We start from the raw sequence: 12953 nt of genomic DNA on the forward strand, positions 1-12953 counted from the left end.
GTGCTTTGGTTTATTCGTAGACGATCCTTAGTCATGGCAACATTCAAAAAGAACAGCCAGTCCAACGTCAGCTCAGATTTAAATTAAAGTTTTATTCTTCCACGCTAGTTTGGCATTCCAATTCAATTTTCGCTCGTGTCAAATTGAACCAACTGGCGGAATGTGGCTGTATGTTTACGGTTCTGGAACATTGGAAACTATTTTGTGAGCTGACGCATGATGTGTCGCTGATCGAAGTTATGTAAAGCTGATGAAGAGGAGAAAACTGAGCTATTAATCAGACGAAGTTAAGGTGATAAAAGCAGGGGAGACATGAGATTTACTCTGTACAAGCTTGTGCAAAGCGAAGTCCCGTGAATGGCCTTATGGCGAGTAGGGGTATGAAAATAGTGTTTATGGTAGGACAGACACAATGTTGAAGTTGGTAAAGCAGCCCCGAGATACAAAATGAGTGGAGAGGACATCGATCGGAAAAATGAACGTTAGGAATCATTGGGATCGCTAACTATTTAAGGCCTACCTCTCCAACCTTGTGGCATATCCAGCAGTAATCATCTGACGATGAACAACGACTGTCATCCAGCTGGGCATGAGTGGTCCCAGTATTTTGGTCTTCTTTTTGTACAGTCCTCTGTAGAGAATCTGGATTTCTTAGCTCCTTTGACTGCTTATTAGTCCGAGAAGCTCGACCATCGGTAGTTTGTCGTGAACTAGTTCGTTGCCGGCTTGAGAATGGACGTCGTCTGGAACGAGATTCATTCCACTCAGCGTCATCGTCCTGTTCATCTGAAGGTTGCCAACTGGAGCCTTCCAAGTCGGATTCCACATCCGTAGTTAAACAACGATCCAACAACTTTGGACTACTGGTGCAGTTAGCCTGTTTAGGTGTTCCAGGGGAAGTGTCAAAATCGACCGCACTCGAGGGAGCAGAATTTTCTGCGGCAGAACCGCCCATGTTATGGAGTTCCAACTGTGTTTGGGAGAGTGCTTGTGTCCCCGTGTACGAAGAATCAGCTGTGGTATGGGTCACAAAGGGAGCGGTGAAATAGTACGCAAGTATAAAACAACTTACTGCAAGTGGAATCTCCGCAGGATCAGCAAAATGCCTCAATATGAAACCAATGGAGGGTTGCTTGAAATTATAGAATATACCGACCATTATGAACAATAACATTGTTTTCACCAGGTGAGAAATCATGGGTAGTACACAGCAAAGGCTCGTTATAACAGGTGGCAGCAACGACAATCTACAGTCAGGAGGTTGAATGCTTAGGTCCCACTCAACAGGGTCCCAGGTCATAGAAAACCGACCAGGGTAGAAATAATGAGGCCGGCATGTCACGGACACTTGACACCCTTGAACTTCCTAAGCGTTTATATGTGGCAGCAGCCGCCAGCAAATGGTTCTACTGTGACTGCAATCAGTATGCCTTGTTTGTTTCAATGCTCCACACACAATTAATCGATTAAATGTAAATGGCCTGAATTTAACCCGCTTGATTGAGTGTGATTTAGAGTGAGTGCGAGTGAATGAAAGTACACGTATCCAGAATGTGAACGAGCGAGAGCTGTGCAACACAACTGCAGGCATGATGACAACCCAATTCAGTTTCATTGACTAAAGAAGTACCCGAGAAAGAACGGAAAAACAAAGCTCGACATAGCACCAAACAAACCAGCCAAACTACTACTAACGACTGCCCAATTTACGACAAGCAGGGGCAACGATTGATCGATCTCAACTACAGGGAGAAAATGATAGGGTTTTCGCAAACCAGAACACGACCAATGTGACATTGTCAGAGATTAGAAGAGGGTTTGGTAGGTATTGAAATGGCAAACCAAAATGGGATTAGCGACAAAAGCCTCATTCTACGGACAATAAGGATTATCACTGAGGACAGCACAGAAGGAATATCGATTTAAGCCAAAAAATACAGCAGGTCAGATACAAAGGTTGATGAGTAGTTCAACGCTGAATGCACAAGATGAGAAACAAACAGTACTTAGAACCGGAAGGTCGTAAAGACAATTCACAAAGGAATAAACGGAATAACTTGTGTTGGTGCTGATCGGCCGCCCGTGGCCGAATGATTTAGTTCTCAACTACTGGCCGGAAGGTCATTGGTTCGTCGAAATTCGCGGGATGTCGATGATTCATAATGAAAATGAAATGGCTGTACAGTGATTCTCTGCTTTTCGGTACCTATTCGCTTCAAGTAAAGGAGAAACTCTCGACTGAAATTCTCGAATCTCTTAATAATACAAGCGTTTAAAAAGTTGGGTAGCTGGTGAGCTAAGTTGGCTGGGAGAAGCACAGAACACTGTCTGGGAAACAAATCCAGCGTGTCTGAGGGGAGCATAGTGATGTGCACGAAGGGACAGGTGTTAGAATCTGTCTACTTTGGTCATTAGACAGTTGGCGAGATTGGTTGGTCGGGGAATTCAGCTTAGGTCGGAAATGGAACCCGCTGGTCGGTGAATTCCATGCAATTTTGCATATTATTTGCAAAGTGAAACCTCGTTATTTCGAAGAGGCATCCTACCGAACTGCGTAGTATATCTAGTCAAAGAACAGCAACAGCAAGCGGCTGGTTCGCAAGCTCAAAATGCAAAATTAGAAATAAAATCACACTTTTTCTTCCCATACTACTCCGGATGTATAGCTTTTCAGATAGTTCAATCCATTGCGAACTTGGCTGCTCACATCACTGCATTTGAACAAAAAAGCGAAAATTTTAGCTGTACTATGGATACGAGGTGTGCTGTGAAAACCGATTACCTAAACGTTTGCGAGGTTGGTGGGTCTGGATTGCTCTCACACTGGACCGAGAATTTATGCTCAAGGTGTCAAGATGGCGAATCCTGATGCCACCACATGTATGTGATACAGTACCTAACCTCGAAGAAACACCTTTCAGGTCGTGGAAAACCCGTTTCCAAACGGACTGTTTCCTTGTAGAAAAGTATCTAGTGGAAAGCGTGCCACATGATTTCTGGAAAGATGCAATGAAAATTCGCTTGTATCCAGGGTTTTTATAACAACTTGCATGACAGCGGGTAGCTTTTATTTCGTCGGAAAAGAATAGTCCATATATCCAAACTCGCATGTATCGATGGTGCGGAAAAGTTGATGAACCTGTATGTTGATCGTCACACTCTGTCGTCTATTTCATTAGAAACTAGTAATCCTTCATCTTGCTAAATTTGAGTAAGAACCGTTAAACACGCCGCATTATCATGAAGAGGTAGTTATACACCAAGAAAACAACGGCGATTGGGAATTTGAGAATCATTGATTCCCAATTCGTTGCTTCATCCTATCCTCCAACTGTATTATGCTCAATCGACATTGCAAATGAACTGTTTCAATGAAAGGGATGTTCTGCAAATCCGAGGACAATTCATTGGCCATTTCAAATCAACTCCTAGAAGGAAGAGTTCAAAAAATGCATCGCTTTATTCACGAAAGTTAACTAATAAGTTTGTATGAATAGCAGAGGATACTCTTATTGGACAGCGAACTCTTTGGGACTGAATCGGTCATCTAGGCGATCGGAAGCTATCTCCCCTTCGACTCCGTCGTTCGTCTCCAGGAAGGAGGGGTTGTGACAGGCAAAAATCTGTGCTTCCAAAATTGTCATCCGAATTTCCTCTGTTGCAGAGTTCATTCAGTGTATCGTTACCACATGTGCTTAGAAATCCACAAGTCTAAGCGGATGTGAATCCTGTACACAATCCACCGATCCCAACACGGTGGTCTTCCGGAGAAGAGCTCACCATGTAAAAAAAGAATAGTAAACCTCACTCCAAGTATATCGTGCGCCAAATCTTGGTCCGTGAGGAGCGCAATTGTAGGTTCTTCGGTGGACTGAACTCTTTCTCAGGAGGGATATATCGAATAAAAGCGCTGTAATTCCCTAAAAAACTATGGTTACGATAAAATACTCATTCCGAAATAGGAGCACGACCCCATACGTAAACATATGCACGATTCCGTCACATCCAGCCGGTTAATATGGCAAGATGATGCTTGCTACTGAACCGAACATGGACACTTGAAAGTTACACATGGAAAAAAATAAAACCCAAAATAAATATGCCCGAAAAGCCGTACTCTGTGAACACGTAACCAAAAGAATGAGGAGCTAACTGCAACCGACGTCCTTGCAAAATACACTTTGAATTAATCATACCATTCACAGTAAGATCAGTCACTTAGCTTAACCGAACTAAACAACGATGTGATCGAGGAATAGCATGATCGTTCTCCTCAACAGTACATACAAAACAAGCAAACCATATCCCATATTAACCGCATGGCAGAGATCAGAACTTACTCTAAACCATCGCCCATACTCGCAAGAACACTGCGTAGCACCAAACACAAGCAACGAATGGTTTTTTGGATTAGTCAGCTTCAACACATCAAGTTAGCATGCGAATAACAAAACCCTGACCTATCGCAAATCCATGGTTGATAACAGTGAAAAATATTATCCAACTTACTGGTCGCAACTGACCCATCTTTGTCCGCTGGAAGCATCTATCATATAAGGAAGTAAACAGAGAAAATCGAACAGCCAGTATGAACGAAGAATTACGATAAAGGCTAAAATGTTAAAGAAACTGAAAAATACAAGAAGGAAAGTCGTGCTTTTTATTGATTGTTGGTGAAAAACGTCGAAAGTAGAGTTCTCTAATAACTCGAGGTCTCGATCAGCAAAGGTGACCGTCAGAACATAGCAGCTTAGCCCTGGTAAATGTGTCCACCATAATTTATAAAATACGCTTTGTATTCAAAAGGTTTTAAGATAGTCTCGTCAGACAGATACACACATAAGTAAAATGAGGGCTTAAAGGAAGATCAAACTGCAATAAACTGGGTCAGTAACGCCAGTCAAAAAGATCGCCCTACAAAGCGGAGTTACTCATGGTTCAATGTTGGAGACAAGTTGACCTTGAAGTTCGTGGGCCATGGCAACGCCAGCGCTATCAAGTGCCCCTTTTGTGACAAGGGACGGTTGTCGTGGTCGAAATGCAATTGCTTCGACTGTTGCGAGTGCAATCAGCTGGACAATCTTGGAATTATTTGATGGCACTCGATAGATCGCACTGAACGACTCGTCCGAGTTAATCCGGGGAGCAGTATCGATCGAGTGTACAGCAATCGCACTGGTCACATGGTTCGGCTTGTCAGAGCGTTTGTAAAATGGCTTATGCCTATCAGCCCTTGGAGGTAGGCACTGTGTCGTATGTTCTACATAATCTGCGGAACAGTGCAACAAAGGAATATATCAGCATAGATGAGTCGTGGACGGGCATCTACTCTTTCAAGTTAGAGTTGGTCATCCGACAATCATTGAGATGCGTCCTCAATTGCGCGGCATTAAATGCTTTCTTGGAAGAAGTGGTAGGCCAACGAGTAACCATTTCAGAGGTTTTAACAATTTGGATGTATATTTGTTTACCACCTGCCAAGTGTCTACATAGTTTCCCATGATTGCTTAGTCTTCTCAGGTGTCGCAGCCCGAATTTCTTCGATTAGCTATTCATCGTCAGGAGCCAATTCTACAAATAACGTTCGTTCGGTACAGATTGTGCGAGCCCAGTTGGTCGGACAATTCGGTACGTTTCGTTTCTATAAAATCAAAGGAACTGTTGAAATTTATTCCATAGGGTGTATTGTCTACTCGTCTCAGAAGCGTGTCATCCTGTTTTCGCGTAAGCACAACATCTAGAAAAGAAAAAACCATACCAGGTTTCTCCTTACCGATAAACCCCAGTGCATCCGAGTCAAACTAAAATCCTGAAGGAGCCCCTTTATTGTACTGTGATAGTAAAATACGTGGGAAACAATAACTAATATAAGGTTTACACAAAAGGAACTGTGATATTACTGAGGCTAGTTGACCCTCAATCTTACACATATATATAGATGCTAAAATTGATCCAAGCGGGAAGCCCACCACTACTCCATCTCTGACTATAAATGATCACACTGAATAGGATTTATGTACTGACGTTTAAGGTAAAAGCAGTTTCTTAAGATTGAATGAAGAGATGGGTGGAATAAAGCCACAGTGCTTTATAAAATCACGGATAGACTCAACATGTTCGATTAAGGGAACACTGGTAAAACGAGGGGAAATGTCAAGAGAGCATATTTTCTTGCCCACACTTAGAGGTTCTGGTAGGCACGGGGCTTTCCTGAGAGGCTCGAGTAGTGGTTTCAACCAGCGACTGATGTCACTCGAGGGGGGCATTGGTCATGCCACGCATCGGATGCAAAGAGCAGTCAAGTTGACGGGTATTAGGGAGAACTTACATGAGAGGAATGTGTTAGTCTGAGTCAGTCGTACTGTTTCCTTGACACTGAACCCGGAGCGACCCTCGAGTTTGCAGATCAATTTTACTGACTGACGTTACTAATCAAGCGTATCGCAATTTGTTCTTCCTTACATTAGCTATACATGTAATTGTCTGAAGAGACCACATCGAAATTATACGACAACGCACGTACTTTAGCTCTGCTTAACAGCGAGCTTCATACTCAAAGGACGATATAAAGAGCAATCTAGATATTGTCCTGGATAGGTTATTTTAGGATAATAAAAGTCACATCAAAACCCGATTCACTAGTTCTAACAGGTTGTGTTATCTTTGGTTATGTGGAGGGAACGTTTAATGGATATTTCGTCCTGTAGCTGAAACAAATCTACGCTTGTGTGCTTCACGGCATTTCAGCATAGACTGGCTTCACTTATAAGATGAAATCTTCATTAAAGGGTGTCATCCGTTGAACGTGAAACGAAATGCTGTAAGCTCAGTGATAAACAGAGCTAAAATGATACGTTCCTATGAGATCTGCAAACCACGCATGTCAATTATATCAGGGATGTGTTGCAGTGGAAAAGCTATCCAATAACTCCCTTAAGAACGCTCTCGGTCAGTTGCAAGCAAGGCTAAAATTAAAGAATAGAATCATTTTACCGATTGTTCAGATTTCCGTGCAGGCAGCTGAGCAAGTTCGAGTAGTTTTATCGGAATCGAACAAACGCAGTTTCTTCAAGAGTGATGACATTATTAGAAGACAACCTGATGATCCCACCAACCAAGGTGATCAAGCCAGCTGCATACACAGTTGTGAGGGTTGTAACAATAGTTGTGCCGAGGAAACCAGCAGGCGACTAAGTGTGTGTGAGCACTTTCGCGACTCCAAAAACTGGAGAATGACTCAGCTACTGCTTGGCAAGCCTTGATGGAAAACCACAGTGCTTTATTTGAACAGGCTCAATCAGTGCACAAGATGCTGACAATGCACACGGAACAGCACCGTGCGGAAGCTCGCCAGCGTCAACCGAAATGATGGTCAGCCCATCTCCACTGTGGCCAGGGCCCATAAATAGAGACCAAGAGCGCCAGCAGGTGATCGCAGCCTCAACCTACCCATATACGGCTGTCGCGACTTGACCAGTCGAACAGCCAAATGAAGGTTGACCACACACCGGTAAATATCAGCCAACCCGGCTTTTGTATTCGGTGAATCCAACTATTCTGCTCCCGTTAAACCCCGTTATTTTTTAAAGCTCTAGTAAACCCACACAGAGCACAATCTATTCGACTTCATTCGTACTTATATACTTAAGCCAACTGATACTTTGCCAGTTGCTGTTTAAATAGATATTTGGTACATTTTGTCTGTGATTGAAAAAGGCTGGTAAGTGGACGTGCAGCACATTCCTGTTTGAGTGCGAACAACGAGAGTGAAGCTTTTGGAATAAAAAAATAAAAGATAATCATTCAGCTGTAACACCCTTTCGGGGCCTAGCTGCCACCTCACCCAAAGGGAGCACGAGGGCTGGGATATTGTCAGGTTGCCCAAGCCTAGACAGGAGAAGCCGAGATTCAGAGGTCGGGTTCGAACCACGGACCTTCCGGTCAGTAAATTCGCGCTCTAACTCCTTGAGCCATCATGAGCTATCTCGCTTTTGCAAACCGCGGGTAATCTTCCACTTGTGGTTTACAGAGCCAAAAGAGTCACGTAATTTTATTAGCAAATGACAAGTGATTCGAAACACATCCTATGGTGCTCCGAAATAATGCACGCACATTGCTGGAGCGCCAAATGAGCAATGCCAGTGGTCGTATTTTCACTGGACGGATCACTAAGCTGCTAAAAATCTAACCCCAATCAATTTGACACCATCAGTGCGTCGTTGGTGATGATGATGACGTCGTTGTGTAACCATGCTAAGCCATAAGAATGGGTACGGTCAAGTTAAGCGGGTTTACGTAGTAGGTCCACAAAAGGGAGTGAAGGTACACGGATCCGTTCTGGCGATCAGCACCACCACAACTTAGTCGTAGCTTAAAAAAGGAATGCACAATGAAAGACGAACAAAAACCATAAAGCAGGCGGATGAAGCCCGAACGGTAGCACTGCATGCACGATACTCTGTCCACAGCGAACAGTTCATCAAGACTGTGAGAGGAAAATTCCGTCCCAAACAACGAAAAGCACCGCTCGTCCGTTGAAACTTACACATTTTGACCTCTTTTTATTTCTTCGCCGTTCATCCCCGTCACCCATGGGCTGTGGACGTTTGTTAGAGGATACTAGGGCGAGCAGGATAAAAGCAAGCAATGTTATATTCATGGCAAACCAATTTGAATTTCTTGAAGCATGATGATTATGCTATACGGAGGGTGCTAGATAGCATAATGACCAAGGCCTAATGTCTTGGCTGGGATTATTGTTCACCCGAATCTGTTATGTAGCTATGTACACCACGGTGGTGGCATGCTTGAAGCGTCACAATTCGGAACTATTTGTTCTTTGTCCCCAAAATAACCGCGTGCACAAAACGTTACTCGTGATCAACACTTAGTAACAGCACAAAAAAGCGTCCTCCAAGTTTCTTTTGAGAGGATATTAGAGTAGAACCCTTGGTTAGGATGTTCTCCAAATGGACGGTCTGTGCAAAAGCTATGTTTCAGTTGGAGCCGGTGGTTTCATGTCCAGAGTTCTCATCTACCTCGAGTAGTCTCATATCAAATAAACTATGCTCTCAAGTTGTAGACAAATCAAACAGTAATTAAAATTCTTCTCCTATGAGGACAAAGCGAGTAATAGGCTGGTGCCGTTCGGTTACCGGATAGAAATGAAATAAACCCATTAGCGGCAGTGGCGGGTCCCGATAAAGTAGCCGTCATTCAAGAAACCCATTAGGGCAGGGGCGGGTCCCGATAAAGTAGCCGTCATTCAAGACCATCCGGTCTTGGCCTGCAAGACGAAGCGATAATACCAATTTCGCGCCAGGAACATGGAATCAGGGAAGCATCGGAGCACCTGCTAGTCGGTAATAGTGGGCGAAACAAACGTCAGGATCTGGTTCGACCGATATTATTAGCCAAGCGCTCAATACTCACAGTAATACCCGTAAAGCCCAAAGGAACACCAGACTCACACTTCTTGTTCGCCTTTATCGGACAGCGCTTGGCGGGAGTGTTCGAATCTGTGCACCGTGGGACCAAATTTGCCGCTCCAAGGGTGACTTCCTTGGAATTTGCAGTCGACTGCTCAACAGCTTCCAAAACAATTACCAAACGGTCTGCAAGTTGGAAACAAATATAAGATACTTGCCAGTCAGTAGCGTAAATTTGAAGATACTCCAACAGAGAGCATTTGGACTTCAGACTTAATTGAGAAGTTGTTTAGCAAAAGCTCCACAGAAAAAGCATCGCCTCGGCGGAGAAGATGCCAAATACAATAGGTTTTGTTGATTTTTGTTTCTTGGTGACACGATCTCATAGGTTGTCGAGGACTGCTCAAGAGATTGTATTTAATTGTGCCAAGCTGTTTAAATGAGTTTAATGGAATCCGTTCCTGATATTCACATTCACCTTAGCTGGTTGATTAAAAGTAGCACACAACTCCTCGATGGGTGAATATTTATATCCCGTTCACTAATTCAGTAAGAGAAACAGGATGCCAGTTCATAACACAGAAACGAAAGAAGCTCGCAGATTTCCAACACCACATTCATGCAATCCATGTATGTTAGACCAGAACGGGGAGGAGGGACATAGTGTATAGTGGGAACTAGCAACTTCTCTTTCTTGGTTGTTGTTTATTAGCCTCAATTCAACTACGATTCCCACTGACAGATGGACAAAATTATAATTAGAACATATATGTTTGCACAAGCCAAGTATCTTTCCAATAAGCAGAACATTGTGAGGGAAATAACAGGCTTAAGAAACTCAATGAGGCCCGACAACTCGTACAGGAAGGAAGATCAGACGGATTGGTTTCGTGAGATTAACTCCCGGATTCTACCGGATTCTACCGCACAGCTGCATGAGCTGTGCGCTTGGTTACCCTAACGCTAGAACTGAAACATTGTGGTAAGTACTGGAGGCATCACCCGCGACCATCAAGCAAGAGATTCCATAGTATTACCTGCTTCAAATACTAAACAGCTCAAATAAACGTCCATGGTAAACCAAGAAATTTTTCATCAGGCGCGATTCGAATTCCAAAGTGGAAACTACTGGACTGCCTCATTGTAAAACTGAAATAAGCGGCTCATTCCATGAAGTTGAAAATAAGGATCCTGCGAAAAATGATAAAAGCATCCTCAAACCTGAGGAGTATTAGGCCAAGAAATGTTAGTAAAAATAAACCCACTATCTCCTTATGGAAAGAGGAACTTCAGCTGTCTAGCTGCGCCCAACGTCAAATCCAGTTAACTCACCTGCACAAAGCTCACTGGAATGGTAATCTGAGGCTGCTGATCCTTCTGAGATGTTCGCCATAGAAAATCAAACATCAGTGGGAAAACCCATCCGCTAAAAAATGGAACAAAAGGAACATTGGTTTGAGTGACTGATGTGACTCGCAGAGCTGAATACACTCCGATTTCATTTTGCAACCGAAGTCCCTCTATGCCAAAAAGTCGAGAAGCTGACTTACTCATCTTAAGGACCATCAGCAGTGCACACAAAAAAACACCAGGATTGCGTATCCACACTTCTTTCGGTTAAGGGTTGAAGACAACGATGCTTAACTGTGCTTGACTCATTGGCAGTTTGGATGAGACGCAACTTAAAATACAGCATGCAGTTTTCTTTACCGAAGATGCCTCAGAAGTGTTTCTGCTGTCAGGTGGCGTCTACGAATCTCCAACGAAGTAGTTAAAAAAACGGGTAGTTGGTTGTGTAGCAAATACTTCAATCGCGGAAGACATCCAGCTTCATCAACTAGGGTGGCTCGGTCATGTGCTGCAGTGCCGAACCGGTGTCTACCGGGACAAGTGTTGTTTACTTTACCTCATCCATAATGGACTACATATGACTTAGCAGGAAGGTTGAAAGAGGGCACGAAAAAGATGACGAAGAGTTTACGGGTAGTTAGTATGGTTTGCATTTCAGAACGGGGTCCCATCGGCCACGGAGATGTTGCGAAAAATGGCGGCTGATCGATTTTAATGGCTTATGTGCTGTCAGTTGCTTTCCCGGTTGTCTAAATGACCGTTCGAAGGTGTAGGCACCTCAGAATGCTCGCCGGAACCAGGTAACACCCCCCACCCAGTTTTTTCTATTTCTTCGTTCGAAGACTTTTCTTATGACAACGATGATGACATCAAATTAATGCTAGTACGCCGGTGAAGCAAGTGTCAACACTTGTGTTGCTGACTCTGATGATGGTGATCAACCATGCAGTTTCCGCCATCTGGCGATGACTAGCTCTTTGGGTGAAAAGCTCCCAAATGTTGAGACAACTGGAGATACTTTTTCTTAGCTCCACACAGAATACTTGTATTGGTTATCATCTGTTGTAACGTTTGGTATTTCAAAGGCAATAGTTGGTCATTTGGCTCATTGGTTGGAGTGCGGGTTTACGGGCTGGAACGTCCGTGGTTTGAACCCGGCCTCTACATCTCGACTTTTCCTGCCTAGGCTTGGACAACCCGATAATATCCCAGCCCCCGTGCTTCCTTCGGGTGGCAGGCGGCTAGGCACCGAAAGGGTGTTGCAGCCGAACGAATTCATCTTCACCATTTTCCTTTTATTTTTCTAATAAACTACCGGTCATTGGCTACTTAAGCTGCTCGCCGAGCTTGGAAATTGCCCTGAAAATGTTTCATCACAAATATATACGACGGTGTATAGTCCAAAAGCACTTTCAGTGATAACCGTAGACACCAGTAGTCTTCAGACCTACGAAGAGCGTCGACTGGGGGAGACAAAGTCATGCAAGCGTTGGTACGGTTCGGATGGACACGGTATAAATAAGGGGCTTTGTTTGATGGCTAGTTTCTGGTCATTTCCATAATGCGGTAAGATACTTCATGAAGACCTTTCTTGGTTTGTGAATGCGAATGTTTATTTATGCCGTGCTCGTCCATTTGGAAGGGAGGTATGACCAAAATACTTAAAGGAATCGACGCGTAGGGTGCAGCAGAGTCAGAAGCGGTCAAACAATGACTTGGCAGCGAAGTGTGAAAGCCATTACCAGCAAACTAAGCGGCGCTGGTCATTGTCGTCTTACTAGATGGCAACTCCGAGACGGTCCACATCAATGGTTAGGGCATTGCCAGCCATGGCCCAGTCGCGCCCTCAATGGCGCTCGTGCATCCAAGCTATTGCCTTCAGTGCATAGCACCCTTCCCAATCCCCTTCACTGCCCTACAACCATAAGGTTTATCTAGTTTATATATATATATATATATATATATATAATTGTATTAAAAGCGCTGCAGAGTGGGTGAGGGAGGGGACCAAGGGCTGGCCTGTGTCAAGCATACTGAGGCGCCTACACCTCCAACCGCTCAATCAGACAATCTGGAAAGAAACTGACAGCAATAACGCCACTGACATCGATTAGCCGCCATTTCTTCCAACGTCTCCAGCCAAGCACAGACGGGGTCACGGGGACCCCATCCTGG

The 12953-nt window shown here is 44.0% G+C and overlaps 2 protein-coding genes across 2 annotated transcripts in view; one reads left to right on the forward strand and one right to left on the reverse strand.

Moving 5' to 3' along the window:
• Window positions 1-10856, reverse strand: part of T265_02358 (hypothetical protein) — a gene marked incomplete at both ends in the record, with an annotated part of 62576 nt that extends 51720 nt beyond the window's left edge. The window contains 4 exons of the mRNA XM_009166572.1: window positions 521-1014; window positions 4961-5269; window positions 9471-9614; window positions 10761-10856. Of these exons, the coding sequence (XP_009164836.1) occupies window positions 521-1014; window positions 4961-5269; window positions 9471-9614; window positions 10761-10821 (1008 nt within the window). The remainder of the gene's footprint in view (window positions 1-520; window positions 1015-4960; window positions 5270-9470; window positions 9615-10760) is intronic.
• The window catches only part of T265_02359 (hypothetical protein), a gene marked incomplete at both ends in the record, with an annotated part of 17442 nt that continues 9701 nt past the window's right edge, over window positions 5213-12953 (forward strand). Inside the window, 3 exons of the mRNA XM_009166573.1 lie at window positions 5213-5413; window positions 5521-5628; window positions 7005-7194. Of these exons, the coding sequence (XP_009164837.1) occupies window positions 5213-5413; window positions 5521-5628; window positions 7005-7194 (499 nt within the window). The remainder of the gene's footprint in view (window positions 5414-5520; window positions 5629-7004; window positions 7195-12953) is intronic.

The sequence above is a fragment of the Opisthorchis viverrini genome (genome assembly GCF_000715545.1).
Source record: "Opisthorchis viverrini unplaced genomic scaffold opera_v5_28, whole genome shotgun sequence".
Taxonomy (NCBI): Eukaryota; Metazoa; Platyhelminthes; class Trematoda; order Opisthorchiida; family Opisthorchiidae; genus Opisthorchis; species Opisthorchis viverrini.